At 37.0% G+C, this 26977-nt stretch overlaps 1 protein-coding gene across 4 annotated transcripts in view; it reads right to left on the reverse strand.

Annotated features, from left to right (window-relative positions):
* The window catches only part of LOC118193901 (leucine-rich repeat flightless-interacting protein 2-like), a 212760-nt gene that overhangs the window by 159319 nt on the left and 26464 nt on the right, over positions 1 to 26977 (reverse strand). Inside the window, exon 1 of one of the 4 annotated variants that reach the window (XM_085819148.1) lies at positions 1253 to 2033. The exons of the other annotated variants lie outside the window; for them this stretch is intronic. Coding sequence (XP_085675274.1) covers positions 1253 to 1333 — 81 coding nt within the window. The 5' untranslated portion in view covers positions 1334 to 2033. Of the gene's footprint in view, positions 1 to 1252; positions 2034 to 26977 lie in introns of those variants that run through there. 4 annotated transcript variants of the gene reach the window in all.

The raw sequence follows: 26977 nt of genomic DNA on the forward strand, positions 1-26977 counted from the left end.
GTTTTACGTAAGTAGAGTAGACCTCTGAAAAGTCAAAAAACTGATCTTTCAAAGCTAGCTACACAGAATAATATATTATTATATATAAGAATATTAAATACTATACATATTCGATAGCGTGCTGAACTGTACGAAGCTGTGTGAATAGATTAACAAAATTTCTTCAGGCTTTAGTAAGTTGTCAGAATTAATTCAGAGTTTGTAGAAAATGGGCGGGGGAAGTTTGGTTATTTCGCTTATTGATTGTGAAAAACTATGCCAGCATAGAAAAATGATTACGTGGAAAGCTTTCTGATGGAATTGTTAAGCTTCTAAACTCGTATTTTACGTTACACAGACGGGCTAAAAATATACATAATTTACTAATAAGAGTTATTATGCGACTTCAGAAGAAAGAACTTTTTCTATTAATAAATAAAAATAGAACAATGCATACATACGATAAAACACCTAAAGAAATCTTATACAATCTAAAAATTTGTGCATAAAATAATGTGATCTTCACAGTTCTTTCACAAACTTTTCATTAAAAGTTTAAAAATTTATAACGACGCTATTTATAGCAGATCAAGCTTTCAAATTCAATGCAGTCCGACTACAATATTAAAAAATCCTTACGATTATCAGTACTGAAATCTACATCGTATAAGGGTCACGAAAAATTAATTTTTTATTTTTGCATGTTTCAAAAGTAAATTCTAAAGCATTACTCTTTTTTGGGGGTAGAAGGGGTGCGTGTTTAAAGAATTTAATAAAATTAATTTGCTACAGTCTAGTACTTATGGACTGAATAAATTTCTTCTCATATGCATAAATCTTCTTCATAATCAGCAATACAAGCTGCAACAAAAAGGCCTTTGTTACGGTAATTAGCGATAATTTTATTGTAAAATGCGGGGATATTTTTGATTTAGTAAAACATTTTTAAAAAATTCAAAAATATTGATCCCATTTTTTGGCGTAAAAGATAAGAACGTTCTAGTTTTTATTACGCAATAAAAATTATTTATTACTTAATTAATTATCATTAAAATTCATTATTATATGCAAAAGAAGTCCATATTTACTAAAAGTTCATATATATCTGCAATAATAATAAAACTTATAGAATAAAGCACATTAGAAATTAGGTTAAAAAAGGTTCTGATTTACTTTCTGGACTATCCCATATTTAATTAATATCTAAACAAAAGGTTAAAACTAATGTTTACTGAATTCTAAAGTACACAGAGTATATAAAATTAATACTAACCCTGAAGTTCCGGATGTACATGAGGGCTGGAAGCAGCTGATCCATTACTGCTTCGGAAAACCCGTTTTTTCTATAAATCATCGATCACAACCAATAATTCAGTACAAGAATTAATGCAACTAATCACAATGCGCAGTCATAACGAAGCTTGTTCATCAATCGCCTTTGCTTAGTCAGATTTCGATTATATTCACAGACACACATTCGTAATATGACAAGTATCCAAAGGAAATTTATTTTCATTGCAATGAGATTCCTGTTTTTATATAGAAAGGTTTTAAAACACCGGATGAAGGATTAATAAATACTAAACGCAGCGGGAAAAACAATAAAATCTGTAAGTAAATATCTTCGTGCTTCAGCTGTTCTTCGAAATAAAGGCGCTAACACTGTGCAAATAGTTCAGGAGATAGCAGCTTAGAAAAAAGATAAAATTAAGAAATGCTTTCACGATCACAGAAAGCTGTCTCCATAAAGCTGAGAATGATTCAAATCAGACGCAGAATCTTCCTGGCATTACAATATCCTTGATAATGCCTTCTTATAATTTTTCATGAAATTTTGCATTTAGAAATAAAGGTAGAAATATCTGTCGTTCAATTAACACAAAATGCACGGCTAAAAGATGAGCAGTTAGCAAGAAAAAATAACGTTCTAAGCATAAAAGCATACTCAAAATTTGTAAAAGAGCATCTATGTTCAGAAACTTCACCCCGAGATTTCCATATACACTTCGGACGGTTATGATACAGCATGTTATCACTCTGCCGCTGGCTCAAAGACTAAAACAGCTCTGTCGTCTAAACTATTCCAATGTTTTTATAGTGACACAGAAACGAATTTTGAAGTTCTCGTGACGGGGGTGAAGAGACTCAAGAAAAAGGTGAGAAAGCGATGAAGGGGAAAACTGAGTTATCGCATGCATTACCGTTGACAAAAAAAACGTCTACCCTAAATAACAAGCTCTCATGCCATCTGCTAGATCCTTTTTCTCGCCGTTTCAAAAATATTGCCTGCTAGTTTTAAGACAGCTTTTGAACGGATATATTGCATCTTGCATGTTCTCCAGACATATGCTGCGCTTATTTTATATGTATCACAGCTAAAGTAAAATAAGAAAATAATCAAATTAAACTTGCATCAACATTCATTCAGAAAATATTTAAATACTTTTTTCTTCGCAATGCAGGAGAAAAAGGACGCGACTTTAATAAACTATTAATAACCCAAATTTAATCTCTTAATGTTTGTAACTACTCCTATCTTTCTACTCATCATTAAATATTTGAGCATTTCTGTAGTATGTTCGTAAAACAAAAAAAGAATGTTACGTTGTCGGAAGATTTCACCTGCAACAGCTACAACCATCATTAACGTCGCAAGGAATAAACAGATGTCCAGATGATATCAGACAAGAAACTGAAAAAGAACGCCATCACAATGTCGCCAGGTGCTTAGTGCACTGCAGGCAAGTTTTTATCAACACAGATCACATTAGAACAGCGTTTTTCAAACCTCTTTTATAAAGCAGAATGTTTTACGGACCACCTTAATTTTATCCCCCTAGAAAGCAATTTTTTAGCATACCTTAGAACCGGTATACATATATTTTTAACATAAAATTAATTAAAATTAACTAAATTTGATATCAATATTAAATAATTAAGTTAGTTGAAGAAAATTTGTAACCGTTTTTTATTAATTCAAGGCAATCAGAGTTTGTATAATATTTACCTTACTAAATACAAGTTAAATAAATGTTGGTACTCACGGTCAATGAGAGGGATGACCAACGATATGCCAATTCTTGCATAGCTGTTTTAAATTTTAATGTATGCTAATAAGCTTAAATCTGAGATCGGCACATACATAAAGCCGATTTTAAGTACTTTGTTTTCATTGAGAAGGATACGAAAACTCTTTGTCTCACAAATATGTAAAAACCAACTAAATTATAATTTCTAAAGCACAATTATGTAGAGTTCACTATAATCCGTTTTCCCCGATAATGAGCCCAGTGGCGCCAGATGTGATGGCGAAAAACACCACAATAATAGTGCTTTAAATCCCGCTTTTCTGCTAAGGCTAGAGAGGGAAGTTAACAGGTAATAATAAATTTCATGTCATCTCGGTCTTGGGAGGAAAACTGATAGACGTCATGCGTAATTTCTAAAATATGACATTTTCAGCTGTAATATAGCAGACGCAGTTAAAATAAATTTTATTTTTGGTCCGCCTCCTGGAAATCTAGGAGGGCCACAAGGGCAGGCTTTAAAGAACACAGTTTGAGAAACGCTACACTAGAAGAAAAAGAAGTGAATGAAAGCTAGGCTTTCTTGAGCAATTAAAAAAGATCAGAATATTAAGAATGCTGTTAAGTGCCTAGGTTCGTAATACATTGAATGCACACAGAATCGATGATAGCTTGATAAAATTTATTTTCACAAAAGAAACACTTTACAGTTCCAGAACTTTCCATAAAAGTACTCGTACAGCTCTTCTCAACGCAATCAGTAGTCACACTTAAAACTACTAAGAACGTTTAACACAATGGCAATACACTGAAGTGACAAAAGTCATGGGATACCTCCTAATATTTTGTCGGTCCTCCTTTTGCCCGGCGAAGTGCAGCAACTCGACGTGGCATGGACTCAACAAGTCGTTGGAAGTCCCCTGCAGGAATAATGAGGCATGCTGCCTCTATAGACGTCCATAATTGTGAAAGTGTTGACGGTTCAGGGTTTTGGGCACGAACTGACATCTCGATGATGTCCCATAAATGTTCGATGGGATTCATGTCGGGCGATCTAGGTGGCCAGATCATTCGCTGGAATTGTCCAGAATGTTCTTCTAACCAATCGCGAACAATTGTGGCCCGACGACATGGCGCATTGTCATCCATAAATATCCCATCGTTGTTTGAGTACGTGAAGTCCACGAATGGCTGTAAGTGCTCTACAAGTAGCTGAAGGTATCCATTTCCAGTCAATGATCGGTTCAGTTGCACCAGAGGACCGAGTCCATGCCATGTAAAAACAGGCCAGACCATTATGGAACCAGCACCGGCTTGAACAGTGCCTTGTTGACAACTTGGGTCCATGGCTTCGTGGGGTCTGCGCCACACTCGAACCCTACCATCAGCTCTTACCATCTGAAATCGTGACTCATCTGACCAAGCCACGGTTTTCCATTCGTTTAGGGACCAACCGATATGCTCACGAGCCCACGAGAGTCGCTGCAGGCGATGTCGTGCTGTCAGTAAAGGCACTCGAGTCGGTCTTCTGCTGGCATAGCCCTAGGAAGACAAATTTCGCCGCACTGACCTATCGGACACGTCCCTCGTACGTCCCACATTGATTTCTGCGGTTATTTGACGCAGTGTTGCTTGTCTGTGCACATTGACAACTCTACGCAGACGTCGCTGGTCTCGGTCGTTAAGTGCAGGTGGTCGGCCACTGCGCTGTCCATGGTGGGATATTATGCCTGAAATTAGATACTCTCGGCACACTCTTGACACTGTGGATCTCGGAATGTTGAATTCCCTTGTACGGTTTATATTTATTTTAACTAACATTTATTTTAAGTTTAAACTATCTTTCCTGTCAAGCCTTACTTTCCCCTGGAATTGCCAATGCCAGAGTATGTAAATTTTAGTAGAACGCGCAAAGTACTCAAATTGTCAGCGGAAGTAATTTGAGTTAAATAGAAGGGAAACGAGTTCGTAAGTGCGCTTTCTTGCTTCACGAGCGTGAAGGTGACTAAGTAGAAATTGAAAACCGCGCGTTTCGGCCTGTGTGCTTGCCTCGGCAGATAGTTGAATCTTTCAACTTAATATTCAGAAAGTTTGCTGAAATCTGAGCTGTTTCATAGAACGCGGTTAAGTTAGTTACGTTTTAGAGAGCCTCGTAGGTAGTAACTTGTTATTATTCATTTTTAGTTTCTTATTTTTATTTTACCGCCGGGTCGGCGTAGTTTGTGAGCGTCAAGTGCACGCATCTGTAACTTCTAAAGTAGAATAAAAAGGGAGTTAAACCCTTCTTAAGAGTTTTGTGTACTTTCCAGTTCATAGCAGTCACTATTATTGTTGCGTGTAGGTTGGGGCCGCACAACACCACATTGGCGCTCGAACACTTGTCAAACTGAAATGGCCGAAAACTGGATGGAAGCTTCTGGACAAGTCCAACAACAAGAAATGGCAAGGCAATTGGAAGGATTTGGATACCTGGTCCAGACGATGAGAGCATCAATCAAGCCAAACGTCAATTTCGACGGAAAAAATTCGGTGGCGATATTCTTAGAAGGCCTCGAAAACCATTTCCAGCTCTACCCTGTGCCTGAAAGACAAAAAGTTGCCATTGCCACATCTGCACTAAGAGGACAGGCCTCGCTATGGTGGAAGAATATAGGCAAATTTTTATTAGGGGAATTCGGAGGCCAAACATAAACATTTGAAAATTTCAAAAAATCATTATTAAAGGCCTTCCCCATAGTGAAAGATCGAGCACAGCTAGAAGCCGAACTATATAGTTTTTATCAACGGAATATAGAAGAGTTGATGGACTTTATTCTGCGAAAAATTAAACTGACAGTTATGCTGTATGGGAAGAAACCAGACAAGGAGATTATTGAAATAAACTTACCAAGATTGCTACCTGCTGTTCAAGATTACTTCGAAATTAGAAACCCAAGCACATTGCAGGAACTCTTCGAGTTGGCGGTCAAGTTCCAAAATCGCAGAATAGCGGAAAATGCTAGAGGGGCATCGTATTCTCAAGGTCTCCGTAGGCAATCTTCAAATGAGCAGACAGAAACGCAAATCGCTCTTATGGGGGAAAGAGCTATCAAGCTAACTCATCCAAGCTCGAATGTCAAGGCCCAAAAAGGAAATTTGAAAACAACCGTCCGCGTACCCAGAAGGCAGAAGTTGAAAGGAAAGCTTTAAACGAGGGGCCTGTAAAAGCGAGGGTTCAGACCCCGGAAGTTTCGAAGAAACCCTCAAGCAGATACTTAAATACGGTCATCATAAAAAACTCACAATTACCGATTATACAAGTTCTGGTTGGCGATGTACCAGTAGAAGCCCTCATCGATACAGGAGCAGAAGGTAATTTTATGAGTGATACTTTTTTAAGAAGAATTTTAATACGTTACGATTATTTAAAAATAAAAACACAGAAATCATAGCAGCGCAGGACAAACTTGTCAATGTATTGGCAAATTATCATTACAAATACAAGTTAAAAACGAAAGCCTTAAAGTATTAATTTTTGTAGTAAAAAATTTGCAAAGTCCACTTATTTTAGGTATGGAGTTTTTAAAAGCCGCCAAGGCCAAACTGAATTTTCAGGAAAGTTCTATTGTGCTGGAGATGCATCGGAGGGTGGTGGAGCAAGTGGAACAACCGCAAGTCGACCTTAGCCATTTGAATGACCATGAAAGTCAAGCCATCCAGCAAGTGGTGAGTACTTTTTCGAATTTGTTTTCAGAACGGCCTGGTAACTGTCAAATTGTTACGCATGATATACTGTTAACTGCCGACAAACCCTGTAGGACTAAACCTTACCGCTATGATAAACAGAAAGAGCAAATCATCGAAGAACACATTCAGGAAATGTTAAAGAACCAAATAATAACGCCCATAAATAGTGAGTACGCGAGTCCAGTCGTACTATGTAGGAAAAAGAATGAGTTTCCTCCTTCGGATAAAAGGGCTTGGAGGTTTGCTATCGATTACAGAAAGCTTTAATAGTGTTACTAAGTTCCCAGTTTACCCTTTGCCGGTTATAGAGGAAATTATTACAAACATTAAATCTACTAGATACATGACTACTTTGGACTTAACGTCTGGCTACTATCAAATAGCTATGAAACCCGAAGACATACATAAAACCGCGTTTATAACAAAATCGGGCACTTACACATTTTTACGCATGCCCTTTGGGTTGTGTGTGGGGCCCCATGAACATTCCAGAGAGCTATGGACATTGTTCTAAAGCCTGTCCTAGGAAAATCGACTTTAATCTATCTAGATGATATAATTATAACGAGTAGTACGTTGGAACAACATATTAAAGATCTAGAAGAAATATTTAAATTATTAAAAGAGGCCGGTCTTACAATTAACGCCTCAAAATGCAAGTTCGCAACTAAAGAACTTAAATATCTGGGTTATAAAATTTCGCAAAAGGGTATAGAAACTCAAGATTCAAAAGATTCAAAAATAAAAGCAATCAAGAATTTCCCACCGCCAAGAAACTTTCTTCTTTCCTTGGGTTATGTTCTTATTATCGGTCATTCATAAAAGATTTTGCTAATATTGTTGAACCCTTGTTAGTAATTAAAAGAAAGAAAAGTAAATTCACGTGGACAGCGGAAGCAAATACCGCATTTGAAAGATTAAAAGAAGCGCTCATCAATGCCCCTGTTTTTGAAATTCCCGGAGGGGACGAAAATTTGGAAATTGCAGCAGATGCGTCGGACTATGCTGTAGGTGCTGTTCTCATGCAAAATGGCCATCCTTTGGCATCTTTTAGTAAAACTTTGAACCCTACGCAAAGGAATTATACAGCTACAGGGAGTCAAACATTAGCCGTATTAATGGCTGTACACAAATTTCGAGTTTATTTCGGCAAAGCGCCAGTAACAGTCTTTTCGGATCATGCGGCTGTTGGTATACTTTACTCGGGGAAAAACCTAACACCCAGGTTAATAAGATGGGCTTTAAAGCTTCAAGAATATTACCTCATAATTAAATATAAACCGGGTAAGGAAAACAATGTAGCTGACGCACTATCTCGTATAAAACTGGACGATGAAGGAAATGAACTCAAATGCGCTGTGTTGACTTCAAAAATTTTAGATTCTAGAGAAACAATTATTGCTGAATTGAAAACTGATCCTGAATTTGGAAGTATCTATGCGTATTTGAAAGACCCCGAAAACTTTGAACACACAGATATCGATTCAATAAGAAATAGAGCAGAAAACTATGAAATAATAGATAATTTATTATTTCATACGAAAACAACAAACGAAAATTTCGAATACAAACCAGTCATCCCAGCCTCGCTGCGATTAAGCATTTTGAAGGAATTACAAGACGCGAAAACGGCGGGTCATTTAGGGGTCAGAAAGACTTTAAAAAGGGTACGCGAGGTGGTATATTTCCGCAATTATACAAAATAGTAACTGCGTATGTCAGGTCCTGAAATCAATGTCAGTTAATAAATGATATTAATTACAGCCCGGCCGGGTACTTAAATAGCATTCGCGCTACATTTCCGAATGAAATTTTAGGCATAGATCTTCTTGGTCCTTTCCCCCAGAGTGAGTTAAATAAAAATCGTTTTCTTTTAGTAATTGTAGATCATTTTTTCAAAATGGACAGAAATTGTTCCACTTAAACGTGCGTCAGCCAAAACAGTCGCAGATGCATTCTTACACAGATACATTTTAAAATACGGTTCACCGATAAAAGTCATTAGCGATAACGATAAACAATTCGTTAGCGAAATATTTGAAAACATTTGCACTGGACTTGGCATACGCCATATCAAAATGGTTCCGTATAGACCACAGGCAGAAAGAGTTAATAAAAATATTGTAAAAATAATTCGAAGTTATGTTAGCACACATCACAAGCGCTGGGATGGCTACATAAATGAGTTAGCTTATGCTTTAAGAACAGCAAATCACGATACTACGGGGAAAACTCCAGCAGAATTATTTTTAGGACGGAAGTTAATTACGCCACTAGATAAATTATTCTTTAAGCAACAAAGAGAGCAAGAGTTCAAACAAAAAAGATGTGAAAAAACTCATTGACCAGGCGGTTAAAAGCTCGGATACGGCAAGAAATAGACAGAAATTATACTATGATAGAAAACGCCGTGAAGCAGATTTTAAAGATATGGATAAAGTGTTGAAACGGAAATTTTCTTTATCAAGTGCCCCAGACAATTTTACTGCAAAGTTAGCTCCAAAATTTGAAGGCCCCTATGTAATTCAGGAAATCAAGGGAGTGGTATTGTACCTTAAGAACGAGAGAGGGGAAATCTGTAAAGCAAGTCCCGACCAGGTGAAAAAATATTATATTCAAAATGATTTTGAAATCCTTAAAAGTTTCTTGCAGGACTCAAGCGTAAAAGAAGTGGAAGGTCCAGAAGTAACGTCACCCGCTCCACCACCCAAGAAGCAGAGAACTGAAGAGAAACCTACCCCTTCTACAAGTCATGCGACGGTACCGAAAAGAAGAAAGGAAAACGTTCAGACTCCAGCATTTAAGAAATGCAAGAAAGCAACGCCGACACGTAAAGAATCTTTGGTAAAGAGGAAAAGATCAGTTACAACGTATCGCAGTAGAAATTCTGCATTGAGGAAAACACTTGCAAGGCCAGATAGTCAGGGGCAATCAAGGCCGCCGTTCACGAGAACGAAAAGACAGCAGGAGGAACGAAAAGACCACCACCAACGGAAGAAATTCAAGCACGATTCCAGACCGGAGAAAGCCAGACCAGCCGTCCAAGGGCAAAACGGAAAAGACAGCAACCCGACGACTACCACTCCAAGAGGCCTGCATACAGAGGGCGAAAAAGAAAAATCAACATGAATGAAACTCGAAAAACACAAAGGAGACGACTGACTTCACTGAATTCCATAACGTGGGAGCAGTTCTGCCAGAAGAGGATGTCGGAGTTCCAATCATCGAAAACTCAAAGATAAGTTAAAATCTTCTATAAATTTTTCTTTTGTTCCGTAAATACGAAGTTCTATGTTTTGACGGAAGTCAATTTCTCTCGGTTGAGACTTAGTTTTCTTTCACTTTATTTAGCTAAGGCAAAAAGTATTATTTTCTTTAAGTATAAAATCTAAGAACAAGCAGTTCCTGTTGGTCGAAATACTAATTCTGTTATGTTAAAGCCAAAATTTGGCCGAAAGTAATATAACTAACTTCGTATTCTTGTATTAATGAGAAATTTAGTTTCAGTGCCGCCAGCTTGGCGAAGAATGCGTGAAGTAAAAATTTATTTTTCTCTTATTCATTTTATGGTAAATTGTAAAAATCATATGTATTAGAATTTTGTAAATATACGTAAATACTTGAAAGTTATGTAAAAGTAGAATTTAGTCTAGAAGCATAAAATTTTAGATGCTAAAAGTAAATGCTCAAAAGCAATGAATTCAAATTTAAGTATTAAACTGTAGATAAAATCATGCTTTAGAGCGAAAGCCTGCATGTCTAAAGATGAATGAGGGGGAAGTTAGAATGAATGTGTTTTGTAGGGTTCTCCACCTACACTTGAATTTTAAGAATGTTAAAGTAGCTCATCGTGTTGTAGAATGTCGAGTAAGGTGTGCCTATTTGGTCGTTGAATTCTAAGAAATCATGGTGGTTAGGGGAAGTGTTGTAATACTAAAACACGAATATTCCCGTTTGACACCACACATGGTGGAGAGGCAGGGTAAAGTTAAATTAATGTTTGAATACTTGAATGAATGTGAATTAAACAATAACTAAGGAAAACGAATCGTTTAAAAACAAAAATTTATTCAGTGTCAAGAAAGTGTAAATTATAATGTATTTAGAAAGATACTGATACTTATTCCTTCCAGATGCTGGAAAGAAGAGAACAGATTGATTGCTTATGTCCAGGAAAGGTTGCTGTAAGAAGAGAGGGTAAAATGATTATCTACAGAAATTTATTCTAATTTGTGAGAAAACAGTTTGTTTTATGTAAACGAGGCTCTTAGTTCAGAATATGGAAACTTTTCAACAGGTCGTTTCTAGGACCTGCTTCCAAGTTTACCAAATTCTGGCAGCAGCAAATGTAGGGTTTATATTTAAGTATTCAAATTGTCAGCGGAAGTAATTTGAGTTAAATAGAAGGGAAACGAGTTCGTAAGTGTGCTTTCTTGCTTCACGAGCGTGAAGGTGGCTAGATAGAAATTGAAGAACCGCGCGTTTCGGCCTGTGTGCTTGCCTCGGCAGATAGTTGAATCTTTCAACTTAATATTCAGAAAGTTTGCTGAAATCTGAGCTGTTTCTTAGAACGCGGTTAAGTTAGTTACGTTTTAGAGAGCCTCGTAGGTAGTAACTTGTTATTATTAATTTTTAGTTTCTTATTATTATTTTACCACCGGGTCGGCGTAGTTTGTGAGCGTCAAGTGCACGCATCTGTAACTTCTAAAGTAGAATAAAAAGGGAGTTAAACCCTTCTTAAGAGTTTTGTGTACTTTCCAGTTCATAGCAGTCACTATTATTGTTGCGTGTAGGTTGGGGCCGCGCAACACCACACCCTAACTATATCCGAAATGGAATGACCCATGCGTCTAGCTCCAACTACCATTCCGCGTTCAAAGTCTGTTAATTCTCGTCGTTTGGCCATAATCACGTCAAAGTCTCTTCACATGAATAACTTGAACACAAATGAAAGCCCTGCCAAAGCACTTCGCATTTATACATTTTGTACGCACTACTACTGCCATCTGTATATTTGCATATAGCTATCCCATGACTTTTGTCACTTGAGTGTATAAAGCGCAACTAAAGAGCGAAACTAACACGGAGATATCTCAATACTCCGAACTCATGCTATACTAACCAACTCTTACTGATGGTCTCCCCAGTCGTATATAGTGTTTTCTCCTGGCCACCGAAAATTGTTCAGTATCTTCCATTTCTCGACATCACTGGAAGGCATATATAACTTGCCCCTGTAATCTTATTTTTTCAGGCAAATTTCCCTTTTCTTGAGGCTATTCATTTTACATTGCAGAAAACTCACAATATTGCCCCCTTCACAATGACTGCATGTCTCGGCAGCACAATCCCTAAACAGAATGTTATACTTACAACTACGGCAAATCAATGCAAGGCTAAAACAATGATTTCAATCAATAACATACAACAAATCAAATACCAAATCAATACATAATTACATGAATTTACAAATTTATATACAAATAGGATCGTGGTTTTAATGTACTGCTTACATTATAAACACTATTGGGACTATGTACTATGGCCATTGTAAGGGACTATGTACTATGGCCATTGTATTGTCTAGCCTGACGTAATGAACGACTTTAGGCTTACAATTTGATGACTTATGGATCCAAACTACGAGATCGTTCAGTCTGTTTAGCACTGTGTAAGGACCGTCCCAAGGTGACTGTAGCTTTGAAGAAAGTGCTTTCCGTCGAAGCGAATTCCATAACCACACCTTACCACCTTCGTTGAATCGATCTTCTGCAGCTCTCATGTCGTATCGGGTCTTCATCCTCTTCATCACCAAACTGACTCGCTCTCGTGCAAAATTGTGCATCACTTTAAACCGTGCCTGGAGATCTTGGATGTACTCTTCAGGTGATGAAGGCGCATCCGGAGGATGACCGAAGAAGACATAGCAGGGCAGACGAAGGTATCGATCGAAGAGCATCTAGGATGGAGAATAGCCGGTAGTTTCGTGAACAGCACTATGATAAGCCAATAAAAACAGAAGTAACTTATGATCTGTTGATGTCTGCAAATCATCAGTCAGAGTTTATTAAGGATGGTTCGATTAAATCTCTCCACCATACCACCTGATTGTGCATGTAAAGGTGTCGTTTGAGTTTTGTCTATGCAGTATTTTGCAGACTTTTTTTAATTACAGCCGAGATCAAATTCCTTCCTTGATCGGAATGCAACTGATGAAGCAATGTTCTATCATAACCTCTGCTACGGTGACAGCCTATTGATCAGGGATAGGATATTCAGACAATTTTGTAAAGTGATGACAGGTACAGGTAGAAGCTAGGCCAGCACCTACGTAGTACCACAGGTAATTGAGGTATTGCTGAACCTAGCTAACTGTTAAACCTTCCACCCCAATTTTGAGGGAGAACACTCCGAGAGGTGGTATGAGGATCTCCCGCACCTCTTCTTTTACCATCAGCCTCTTGAGAGGACTTTCTGAGATTACTGATTTCTGGTATTATTAGTGTACTTAAATCATACTGAGAAAAGACTGTCCTTGAAAAGTTCAACAACTGATGCTTTCAAAAATCTAAATGTATAAACAAATGTCCTTTCTAAGGCGGAAGGTGTAATAAGCAAGTCTTTGGAGCTCCCGTCCATCAGCATTGCGTTTAGAAAAATGAAATTGTTGGAACATTAAATTAAAAAATTTAAATAAATATATTTTAGAAATATATGGAGATGCATAAGCATTAGATATGACAAATATTCAGTCCGAGTCTTTGGATATGTATAAGAACATCTCTGATTTTGGCCTTGAGGTGTCTGTTCTTTATTGCGTATTATTTCTTATATAGTATTAGATCGTTGTTAGGCTTAATCAGATGTTTACCGTCTGTTACATTACAGTCAAAAATGTAATGATCAGTGTCACTCCTTTCGCCACATATGCAGAGATCCGTGGGGCACATGCCTTTATCATGAAAGTAGGTGGGGAAAGAACCGTGCCCTGTGATATACTGATTCAGAACATGGTCATAGTGCAGTGCCTCTTTGTCAATTCTTGGAAGAAAATCGAGGACTTTTCTGCCTTGCAACGCAGAAATTCCATTCTTCTTGCCACTTTGAGCCGACAGGCGCATTCAGTGTAAATTTTATATGAGACTTGGGCCACGGGATACGAATCACATAACAAAAATGATAACCAGAATGCTTTGTTGTCATTAGCAGATCGTGGCAGAAATTCCAGAATATCGAAGGCCGATGCATTAAAAAGGCGCTCCAATATTGAACGTTACAGCTTCCCTCGGCTGCCTTTTTTTTACTCATTTCGACTCTCCCAGGCATCGCAAGATTCGCACCAACTTTGAACATGAGCCTTTGCGTTACTCCAGTAGAAGCGCTCCCGAACTCCTTGCCATATGGGCAAGGCAAGTCACTTGCTATCTAAACAATTTACTTTTGGTAGGACTTAACTTTATTGGCTTCCTTCATTTCACTTTATTGGCTTTTCTGAAGCGCCTTTGTATTTAAAAATGCTTGATTCAAATCAAGATTTCTAGAAGGCATACAACGTTAAAATAACATATAAGGACCGGATTATAATATGTCACAAAATGGTCGCCAAATTTGGCGATTTCTCACGGAATTTGGCAATAAAAACTAGTCGTCAAAAGCCACCACCAGCTTGGCGCTATCCTGCCAATTTAGGGAGATAGCTATTTACCTCAATGTTAAATAGACTTCTCCCTGTAATCTTATTTTGCCGGCAAAGCTTGGCTTTTCTTGAGGCCGTTCATGTTACATTACACAAATTTCTTAACAATACAAATGAAACTGCAGACGATGCTATATTAAGCTTAAAAGTACATTTCAAATAATGTCTCAATAGACTCAATATGTTGTGACCATTCCAGAAGTTCAACTACAGTGCTATAGTAAGCAATTTTATGAATCTAAATAAATTTTGTTTTCAGACTGATGGAGAGTTTAAGGCGGAAAAACATGTGTAATTAACCTCGACTTATAATCGTAACGGTATGAACAGGCTGGCTGCATGAGGGTTTGTAAATTTACTATCGTATAACGTAAATCGAGAAGTTCTTCCTTAAAATTCCATCGCGAAGGATATCTCTTATTAGAAAAATATTTGTATTGTACTCTGCCGTAATCAGTGTAAATATGTATGTTCGACATATTATGATTTTCAAGAAACCATGTACACTTTAGAAGAAATAGGGTCAAGTCCTATGTCTTTCTTTTTAGTTGCCGATTGACAAAATTTAAACTACAATTTTATGCCTCCAAGGGATGATTAAAAAAATATATTCATGTAATTTTGCTCTGATCCCCCCCCCCCAAATTTGAATTTTTATTGAAATGGGAAGTCGACTTCCCTACCAATTCATAGTCTCTTTATACGACTGTTACACATAATAGCGGCCCACCAGCGGCCGAGCGGTAAAGTCGCTGAACACTGGTAGTTCGGTCCGAGGTTCGAATCCCGCGAACGGGCTGGCTGCATGGGTGTTTTCGTGGTTTTCCCCATGTGTAACGTGTATACGAGCCAGTTTCCCTTAGAAAGTCCTCCACGAAAGGCATCCCTCCTCTTATGCAGATAGCTCTAGTGTGCTTTGCCATAATTAAATACACCACACTACACATAATAGCAAACTATTATGACCATCTGCAAGTTATAATGCTGCTATTCTTAAGACGCCAAAACAACTCTTACCCAGACAGGCATGGATTTTGCGAATTTTTTAAAAATGTTTCGTAAGGAATTTACACTGCTTAAATGATACACTAATTACGGCAAACAATATAACGGCTATCTACTTTAATACTATCTGATGGAAATTAGCCTTTATATCTTGGTTACATATGAGAAAAGCTATGAAAAACTCATACAACGAGTTCGTTCACGGGGACAAACGTAATGTGAATAGCATTTATTAGTCTTATCCATTCGGTCATTGAGAGTTCTATAGAAGTTTATAAAATTTAAAAATGTTTTTTGAAACTTAATTAATTTATCTTATTAATTAAACTGCATTAATTTATCCAGAGTTTCATCTTAGTACTAATACGCCAAAAATTTATTAACTAAGTAAAAGAGACATCGCAGGCTGAATTTAAAATTCTAGTGCGTTTACAGAGGTTTGACAGGACTATTGTTTGTGGAGATGAGAGAAGTAGGTGAATCTTCCCATGTTTCTTGACCTACATTCAATGATTCCATTGAAAAAAAAAAATTTCCGGGTGGGCATAAAAGAGCCACAAAACGAGATACGTGGTCAGGCATTGCATTTATACGTTTAGGTTACACATGATGGGCTAGGTTCAAGTTTCTTGCACATGAATGATCGAACTCAGAGCTTTGCTAATAGATTTGGCCAAAGAATACCATTTCCTTAAATTTTTACCCCATGATATATGGCATCCCAATATAAATACAAGCTAACGATGATCTATTTCCATATGGTGCAAGCGAAAAGGAGATAAGACTATCTCCAAAGCCTCCACTCAAGAATACATTTTGAGACTAGAAAAACCGCTGTAAATGTCTTTGGTGGTGCATCGAATTAGCAGAGGTATTCAAAAATAAACCCTTATTTTCAGCATATTATTACCTATTCGACACAATAAAATGTATTTTTGATAACAGCCTTAAAATTAGAGGCCAACGTCGCTACGTCGTCACAGTGCATCTTATATTCGCTCTTAAAAATGAAGCAATCTTTGTTTACCTGCATTATGATAAGTTAAGAAGACACTTTGAAGTTGCATATAAAAAAAAATCCGCCTAATATAATTATTATCTTAATTTACCGACAGTTTGTCCCAAAAATGTCTTTTAACCAAAATACAATAAACAGTAATCCTTCCAGAAACCTTCATGAAAATCACACCGTTAGGCCACCAGCGGCTGAGCGGCAATGTCGCTAAACACAGATATAGCTTAGACGAAATACTGATGTTCAGTATACCTGGGTTTGATTCCAGGCTGACAAACAATTCCAGGTCCGAAGCTGGCTGCATGAGGGTTTTCGTGGCTTTCCCCAAAGATAAAGTGAATACGATCCAGTTCCCTTAAAAATCTCCACGAAGGCATCCTCTGTTAGGCAGATAACAATCAAGGACTTTAACCAAATAATCCAATCCAAACCGTACCATTATTCCGTGAAGTACTGCACTTAAAAAACGATAATACCCGCTCGAATGATTCGTTTATTTGAACTGCATCATCATTTTTATCAGTGCTTGTATGTACACTGCCTCCCCCAAAAGGAACAGATATAAAATTTGACTCATATAACAGTAACATGACTGTTATATGAGTCAAATATAAGAGACTCATATAAAAGTAACATGACTCAAATAACTTGACTGATTTTGCAGTTTATTTTGTCATGCTAAAAAAAATCTTCGAAAAGCAGAATTATCTATTTCTGAAAAAAATTAATTTAAATAAGAACACAGAAAATGGGATTGGGAAAAACTGGTATTACATCTTTTTAGAAATACATAAATAATAGTGTGCTCTCTTACCACCGTAATACAATTTTAAAGCGATTTTCCATGTTTTGTACCAGATGGGCCAAGAATTCCTGCGGTAACAAACTATCTTCACGATGAATAGCACCTTAAAACTTCCGGAGAGTACTAGGTGAAGACTGCAAGTATACAAATCGGCGTTCATGCGCATCTCACACATGCGTTCTAACGGATATAAATATGAAGAATATTAACTGAATTCCTTCGTGCCCCCAATATAATCGGCCGCTAGGGCACTGTGATGATAGACAGCATTACCGTTCATTAGGTGGAAGGTTAACAATTGCATTAATAAATAATTTGATATAAGGATTGTGTACCTCATCTCTATATAATTCGGTATTCCAAGCTGCACTGGTAAAACTATGTAAGTCAATGGTGTCATGAAAATTGATGTCTCCAGATTGTTTGATGCCTAGAACTGTTCTTCCTTCCTTCCCTCCCTCCCTCCCTCACTCACGCACGCACTCACTCACGCACGCACGCACGCACGCACGCACGCAAAAAAAAAAAAAAAAAAAAAAAAAAAAAAAAAAAAAAAAAAACTCGTAAATTTAAAGAATCGTAAATATAACTCGTAAATTTAAAGAACTGGGCTCCAGTTCGTGATACTCCAATCCCAATGATCTTTGAAGCTCTGCAACAGGGCGCATTTCGAGCCTGTATGTGGAATACAATGCACACAGCCTTTTTTAATGCGGCCTATCACTCAATGAATCCCTGTATTCCTGTAGCTGCAGCGAATTCCCTTAAAATCTGGGCTAATGTCAATTACCTTTCTTAAAATTTTTAATTAATTACCGTATTTGAAAATAGGTCTGAAAATCGGATGCCTCTTGTACGTCGATACTGAGTTTTTGGTTACCTTCATTTCTGCAAATTTCCTCTATTCGGAGTTATGCGATTTTTTTCTTGTTTCCTTGCGGAGTGTGGGAATATTACAATGACGCAGAGTTCACTGAATGCGCATGCGCTAACATCGACTATCACATGGATGGTACAGAGGATAATTTGTTATACGAGGACTCATACTGATTTAGAAGATGATTCAAATGACTTTTCATTTAGCTCTTGGGAGTGCCTGGGTTCATTTAGCACTTGGGAGTGCCTGTGTTTTGACGAAGAAGATTAAAAGGTGATCTTTCCCAGATAGATTGGGTATTTGAAGAAAGTATTACATTGTATACTTTCTTCAAATACCCAATCTATCTGGTATTACATTGTATCTACATCTAAGTATTACATTGTAGAAAGTATTACATTGTATATTACTTTAGACTTAAAATACTGTAAATTTATTATAATGATCAGCAACACAGTTTTATCCTTCAAAAATGTGTATAAAAAAAGGGGTGCGTCTTATACGGCGGCAAATACGGTAATTAATTTTGAATCGTAGCCAAATAAAGGTCTTCAGGTATGCTGAGGTATGCTTGCTACCTTGTTTAGTGACCTTGGGTGTCTGCATATATTACCAGTGTTTTTAAATTCTGACATGAAGCTTTTGGCTACTTTTGGATCTTTACAGATCTGTGCCAGCTTCTCTTGTGCTTCCATTCTTCTAGTCGCACGTCATTTCTCACAATCCATCAACTGCCGTCTCAAGGATATGTGCCAGTTTCATGCTACTCATACAATCCTTGACATTAGGATATAAAACTCCTCCTTGCATTCCTTTCCATAACGAAAATCATGAAAACCTTAGGCAGCTATAAAATTCACCGGAAAACAAGCCCAGGACAAACAACTAGTAATAAGGTCGCTGAATACTAGTAGTTCAACTCTGGCTTCGAACGCGCTGGTCATATGGGGAATTTCGCCACTTTTCTCATGTGTAATGTAGGTACAACGTAGTTTATTTTACAATGTCTTCCATGAAAGCATCCTCAACTTTGACGGATATCCTTGGGAGTGTCGGCATAAGTCAAATACAGTGTTCTCTCGATTATTCAGGTTGATGCCGGAGAAGCAGATCACGGATAAATGGAAAATAGGGATAATCCAAACTATCAATTTTCAAGCATACTTAATGTGTTTATTTCTCAAAAAAATCAATAGTTTGTTTTTGAGAACGTTTAAATAGTTGTCGAATTTCATTGCGTATTTTTCTCAAAGTGCTATTTTATCATTGTATTCGAATGCCTTTTGGAGAATTTATCGGCAGCTTCAGTACAATGAGATGAGATGTTATCCTTGTATGGTGAACTCGTAATTACTATATTATTGCTTAAATCTTGTAAGCCATCCTGATGAGGCCTTAAAATTGCCTTTTAATCCCAATTTTTTACGGCCTGCCGCAATGTTACAGTCTCTTGTGAAGGCCTCTAATTTATTTATTTTTTGTTTACCAACATCACGAATAGTTTGCGCGCCATTTTCATATTCTTTGGCGGGCTTTATTGTCGATAAACAATTTTCAGTCTTTTGATTAATGTAAGTTCTTGTTTTAATGTAAAAACAACTTTTTTACGCTTAGTACTCGCAGTTGTTTTTTTATTCATCTGTTAGTTCTAACATTTTAAATATTTTTTTAAAATAATAAAAAGAAAATATGCACGAAAATAGACGAAACAAACAAACAAATAAAATCTAAACGATCTCCGAAACGATGTCTTCAACTATGAACATGAAGAAGAATTGTATGAGGTAATCATTGAAACTAAACCTAAAGACGCAATTCAGCGGTTTTTAGAGCAAGCTCGGGTTTCAGCGTGTCTTCTGTTTTTACATACTATCGCGCGTACGTTGAGTGTGCGCCGCCAGGAATGGTTAATCCGTAAACCGGATAATCTGCACTCGAATAACTGAAAGTACACTGTAAAAAAAAAAAAAAAAAAGATGATAAAAACTACTAAAACTAATATTTAGCGGTTTTTTTTAAAACTCAGCCGTTAGTGAGCTCACTTCTGACGAATTACTGAACTTTGAGGGAAAGAGGAGCTTTCAGTTTTTCAAATGAATCAGGAAAAATGACATATTAAGAAATTTAAAATAATTTTTAATTAAAATAAATTACATTTTCCTTATCCGTTAGTTTACAAAAACTCTTTAAAAAAATAGAAGAATTGTACGAAAAAACAAATTAGTTGGTTAGTCGGTTCATTGATCAAGACAAAAAACACAGCTCAACTTTTCCAGAAAAGTTCATAGCCGTCTAAAAAAGCAAAACGCAAGCACTTTTCTCCTCCAGATTACAGTGACGAAAATAGATCGATGATGCTAAGCTCTGCCTGAAACACCGAAGCCGGAAAAATGAAGGGATTTCTGAAAGTACAATTCTATAGAGAGAAGATAAATCATTAGTAATAATCTTATTTAAATTTTTTTGTTACACTGAATAACGATTTACGGTTAGATGCCTGTTCAGGTGCTATGAACTATTATACAAACTGAAAGTCAGTTTCTTACTTGAATGGAAACACACTTTTTAATCTATTACAATTCTTTTTTTTAAAGTTTATTGCCAGGAACTAGCGACTTGATGATAAAGCAGCACAAAATTTATTGCCTAAGCATGGACATAATTAGTTGCTTTGCCTTTAATGTTCGTCCCAATATTCTTAGAGTAAGGTGACCAGATTTTAACCTTGGTAAAGCGGATCACCATTTACCGGTGGGGCGGGGGAGGTTCTTGATTAAAACTTATATGGTTTATATGGAGCAACACAAATTTTCATAGAACGCAATAATAGTATTGTAATATATTTTTTTTAACTTCAACATAAGTACAATTTACAAATATAATACATTAAAAATTACGTATAGTATTATTTTTTGGCATATTTCGCATTTGAGTGAATTCTTTTAGTAGATAGCTGTCGGTTTTTGTTCAATAACTTTTGGACAACTTGTGATATACAAGATCTGAAGGAATGATTGTGATTAATAGCATGAAAAGACTTCAATCCTTCTGCGAACGATAATTTCTTTTCTTCATCTCCATAATTTTTTTCCGAAAGAATTCCTGCATTTTAGAGAAAGATGCAGTAGTATTTAAATATCTTTTGTTCCCGAGTGCTTTGAAATAACAATCTTCCAGCCGAGCGAAATAGAAAATTCACCATTATATTTCTCACGTTTTACCAAATAATCGCTTTTGGTTTTTTTTTTAACAAAAGGAAATTCACTTCTTAGATCATCTTTGAATTTGCATCTTCTGTTCTTGCTCATTATCTAAGAAGATCTAAAGAAGTAATTTGTTATAAATTCGTAAATTATTTATAAATTTTTATCTATATATATTGCTTAAAAACACAGTAAGTAGGCACGTAATTACATGAACATATTTTGTTAATAGTTTAAAAATTAAATTAATTTGTTTGTAATAAAGTACCTGTATTTTAAAAATTATTTCAATTTTAATCCTATATTTCTTTCTAAGTAATAACAATACTAACTTGCATTATTTTTCCTCTGAATTTGCCGTAACGTAAGTAGTAAGCATCACTTTCAAGGCCGACGCTAGGCCTTTTTCCGCCACTATAAAATATAAATAATAAGAGTACTGTCTGCTAAATTCAAGGAAATTTATGTGTTTATGAAATAAATTACGTACCTAAATTATCTGAATAGCTGATTTGTTTACATCACTTGTTTAACTAGCACTAGCACGCAATACAATGTGTATCGTCTGTGAGACAGTTACAAAATGTGCCAAAAAATGCCAAGAAGTCCAAACAATAGTGGTTGACTTCTAACTACTGATCAACAATGCGAACTTTGATAAGCAGTTCTCGATAATCAGTTGTCAACTATTATTTGTTATTATTAAAATTTAAACGTTATAAAATTAACAAAAATAATATAAGACTCATATACTGTCGAAGTAGCCACATGGCTGCCGAAAACCGTATTCTTTCGCCATTCTTTAGCTGGTCGTGCATTCTTTCCAAAAATCGGGACTTTTTTAAAACGCCGAGGGACAAATTGTTAAAAATCGGGACTGTCCCGCCAAAAGCGGGACGTCTGGTCACCTTATCTTGTAAGGATCTTAAGTTTTACTAACGTTTAAATTAATTTTAAATCTTTACTATCCCTTCTTATTTTCTACTTCCGGCCAGAATTAAAAGCTTTAACTTATTTATGCAAATTTGTCTTGCGAACGCCAAGTACTTAAGTTGTGGCTTTTTGCCAAGCAGTTGCTGGTTGCCTTCAAGGCCAGAGGTTTAATCCTCTTGATAATTTTAAACGTATCGTAGTGTTAGCAGTTCTCTGTACTACATACGGCTTTTTGCTAATATACGGCCAATCTTGGAGTAGGCACTTGTTTGATTAATCCAAAGTTAAGTTTAGTTAATATTTTTATATTCTTACGTTCAGACCACAAGTGGTTGGTCTCTGTATTCCGAAGTCCGGAAATCATTGTAAAGAGAGAAAAATAAAGGATTTCGTATACCCTTCCTGTGTGTATTGTCTACTTCTCAAATTTATTGAACACAGCTTTAGTAAGCTCCCTGTTCCGAGTCAGGACATTTAATGTTCCCAAAGCAAGTAAGGAGGAACACAGAACTTGATAGTGGCGCCCGACGAAGAAGAATAACCATGGCCGAGTTTCAAGAAGAACCTGTGCTGCCTGCAGAAGCGGCTCAGAATCCAGAAATGCCAGCTGCCGCCCTGGAAGGATTTGGTTACATCGTCCAGACCATGCGCGCAGCGATGAAACCAGAAGCAACATTTAATGGAAACTCACCGGTAACCAGTTTTTTGGAAAAATTGGATGACCACTTCATGCTGTATCCAGTGCATGAGTTCCAGAAAGTCACCTTAGCTACCAGCGCTTTGAGGGGCCAAGCGCTTAATTGGTTCAAATGTATAGGCAGAAGCCTCTTGGGTCAAGCGGGAAGTCCCACCTATACTTACGAAAATTTTAAGACCGCCTTAGTAAAAGCCTTCCCTGTCGTAAGAGATCGTGCAAGATTAGAAACGGAACTTTTCAGCATATATCAGCAACGAATCGAAAATCTTTCCACCTTTATTTTAAGAAAAATTCACGTCTTTAAACTCTTGTATGGAAACCGTCCGGATCCTGAGATAATTCAAGTGATTTTGCCGAGGTTACTTCCCCAAGTAAAGGACTTTACTGAATTAAGGAATCCGACTACACTGGAAAAGTTATTTGAGCTAGCAATCCAGTTTGAAAGTAGAAGAACGGCGGACATTGAAAGAAGACGCCAGTATGAACAACGAAGCCAATATGGTGCGCCAAGACCACAGCAAAGTCAAGAACACGGCTACGGAAGCAAAGCGAATCAGTGGGCAAGGAAACCCGAGTATCCAAAAACAACCGGCGAACGTCGACAGTTCAATAGTAAGCCACAAAAAAAGTCTGAAGGCCAGTGGAAAAAGAAAGAAGGCATGGAAAGGAAGAAACAAGATTTAAACTAAAACGGATTTCTGCTGACGGGAGGGTGCGGAAATCCGAAGGCCAAGAAAACCCCTCTTCCTTCAAGTTAAATACAGTGATATTGAAAAATTTGACTCTTCCAAAGATTGAAGTGTTGGTGAATAACATCCCAGCCACCGCACTCCTGGATACAGGCGTGCAGTGTTCCTGTGTGGCAGAAGATTTCTTTAGGAAGTATTTCCGTAAATACCGCATATATAATTCGGATAATACGACAGTGTTAGCTGCGCAGGGAGAAAGATGCAAGTGCATAGGTAAATTACCGTTATACGTTCGTATCAAGGACGAGCAAGTAAAAATTATGTTTTTTATCGTAAAGAATTTGCAAGCACATATCATCTTAGGGACAGACTTTCTTTCAGAGGCAGAAGCAACGCTGGATTTTAACGAAGCGTCCCTTAAGCTGACGATGAAACCAGTTCGAGAAGAAAAAACAGAACCACCAATGTTAAACCTTGACCACCTGCCTAAGGAAGAGAAACAAAAAATTCGACAAGTGGTAAGTGAATTTGCTTCGTTATTTAGTGATATTCCAGGATTTACTCAAGTTACTAACCATAGTATCGACACCGGAGATTCACTGCCAGTTCGCCACAAACCATACCGATATGATAAGAATAAAGAAAAAAATTATAGAATGGCACATTAGAGATATGATACGTAAAAAGATCATAACGCCCATCTCAAGTAGTTATGCTAGCCCGGTTGTGTTATGTAAGAAAAACAATGACTATCCGGTAACATATCCAAAAAGGTGGCGTGTTGCAATTGACTATCGTAAATTAAACTCCATGACTAAATATCCGGTATATCCGTTACCTATTATCGAAGAAATTCTAAGGAACATAACTTCTACCAAATACATGACTACTTTAGACTTAACGACTTGTTATTTTCAAATAGGGGTTAGACCGGAAGATGTGCCTAAGACTGCTTTTATAACCAAGTCTGGCACTTATGCATTCCTGTGTTTGCCGTTTGGCCTTTCAGGGGCACCGGCAACATTTCAGCGATGTATGGACATTGTGCTAAGGTCTGTTCTTGGAAAGTCCACATTTATCTATTTAGACGATATCATTATTACTAGTGATAATCTGGACCAACATGTACAGGATTTAAGACAGGTGTTTTCATTATTAAATGAGGCCGGTCTAAAAGTTAATGTCGAAAAGTGCAAATTTGCAGCCCCTGAATTAAAATACTTAGGTTACAAAATATCTCAGAAAGGAATCGAGACAGACGAATAAAAAATAATCGCTGTGCAAAAGTATCCGCCGCCAAATACGGCGAAGAAGCTCTCTTCTTTTCTAGGACTTTGTTCATATTATAGGTCCTTTATAAAAGATTTTGCAGCTATTGCTGAACCATTGTTAAAATTAAAAAGGAAAAAGGCAAGATTCTCGTGGACGGCCGAAGCCAATAGTGCTTTCGAGAAATTAAAACAAGCACTAACGCAAGCCTCTATGTTGAAATTTCCTGAAAAGGATGAGAATTTAGAAATTTCAGCGGATGCTTCGGATTATGTGGTAGGAGCGGTACTTTCGCAAAATAAGCAGCCCGTGGCATTTTTTAGCCGAACTTTAAATCAAACACAAAGAAACTATTCCGCGACCGAGAGAGAGGCACTTGCAGTTCTGTTAGCAGTGCAAAAGTTCCGAGTCTATTTTGGAAGGGCGCCAATAACAGTGTATTCTGATCATGCGGCGGTAACTAGATTGTACTCAGGGAAAAACTTATCCCCAAGGTTAATAAGATGGGCACTCAAGTTACAAGAGTATAATCTGGTAATCAAGCACACCCCCGGAAAGGAAAATATCGTAGCAGATGCCCTATGCAGAATAAAAATAGATGAAGAAGCTAATACTGTAAAGGTGGCAATGCTCACAGCATGTACAATAAATTCCCGAGAAACTGTAATGACCGAACTGGGTAAGGATCCTGAATTTAGAAACATTTATGGGTATTTAAAGGATCCTGAAAATTTTAGCCACCAGGATATTGTGGCGATAAGAAATAGGGCGGCCCATTACGAACTAATAGATGGTCTATTATTTTATACAAAAACTACAAATTCCAACAACGAATTTCGACCTGTTATCCCAGCTAGTCTTAGATTAAATATCCTGCAGGAGTTACACGACTGTCTTTTAGCCTCTCATGCTGGTATTCGAAAAACTATCCAACGCGTACGCGAAGCAGTCTATTTTCCTGAACTGCAAAAGTTAACAAGGGCGTATGTCCAGTCCTGCCCAACATGTCAAGCAGTTAATTATATTAATTTCCGCCCGGCCGGGTTTCTAAATAGCATTAAATCCGAATTTCCAAATGAAATAATTGGCATCGATTCATTGGGCCCTTTCCCAAAAAGTCAGTTAAATAAAAGTCGGTATCTCCTTGCGAAATTAGTTACTGATTCTATTTTAAATAAGTATATTTTAAAATACGGGGCGCCCCTAAAAGTTATATCGGATAATGGTCCTCAATTTGTAAGTAATATATTTGAAGACATGTGCCAAAAACTGGGCATACGTCATTTAAAAATGGTCCCGTATCGGTCGCAATCAAATATAGCGGAACGGGTCAATAGAAATATAGTGAAAATTATCCGTAGTTATGTTAAAAATTTTCATAAAAGCTGGGATAACTATGTCAATGAATGAGCTTTCGCCCTTAGGACCGCAAAACATGATACAACGGGTAAAACTCCTGCTGAGTTATTTTTAGGCAGAAAGATTATAACGCCGTTAGATAAATTATTTTATGTTCAACAAAGAGCCCCAGAATTTAAAATGGGTGATATAGAAAAATTAATTAAAGAAGCAAAAAAGAAAACACTGAAGTAGCACAGAGAAAACAGAAACTTTATTACGATTTGAAACGACGGGGAGTAACTTATAAAGTAGGAAGTGAAGTATTAAAAATGGGTGATATAGAAAAATTAATTAAAGAAGCAAAAAAGAAAACACTGAAGTAGCACAGAGAAAACAGAAACTTTATTACGATTTGAAACGACGGGGAGTAACTTATAAAGTAGGAAGTGAAGTATTAAAAATTAAGCATTCACTTTCTTCAGCACAAGAAGATAAAACCGCCAAATTTTTTCCACGATTTAAAGGACCATATGTCATAGAAAAAATAACTCAGGCTGTAGTGGTGTTAAAAGCCAGGAATGGTGAAACATGCTCCGCAAACATTGACCAGATAAAACCATTCTATGACCGTAATAAAATGCAAATATTTAAAGATCTTTTGCAGGATCCGGCACGGCAGGCACTGCAGGCACAAGCTCCAGAGGTGGAACAACGAC

The sequence above is a fragment of the Stegodyphus dumicola genome, chromosome 6 (genome assembly GCF_044657685.1).
Source record: "Stegodyphus dumicola isolate Sdum_Otavi_A_Nest chromosome 6, ASM4465768v1".
NCBI lineage: Eukaryota > Metazoa > Arthropoda > Arachnida > Araneae > Eresidae > Stegodyphus > Stegodyphus dumicola.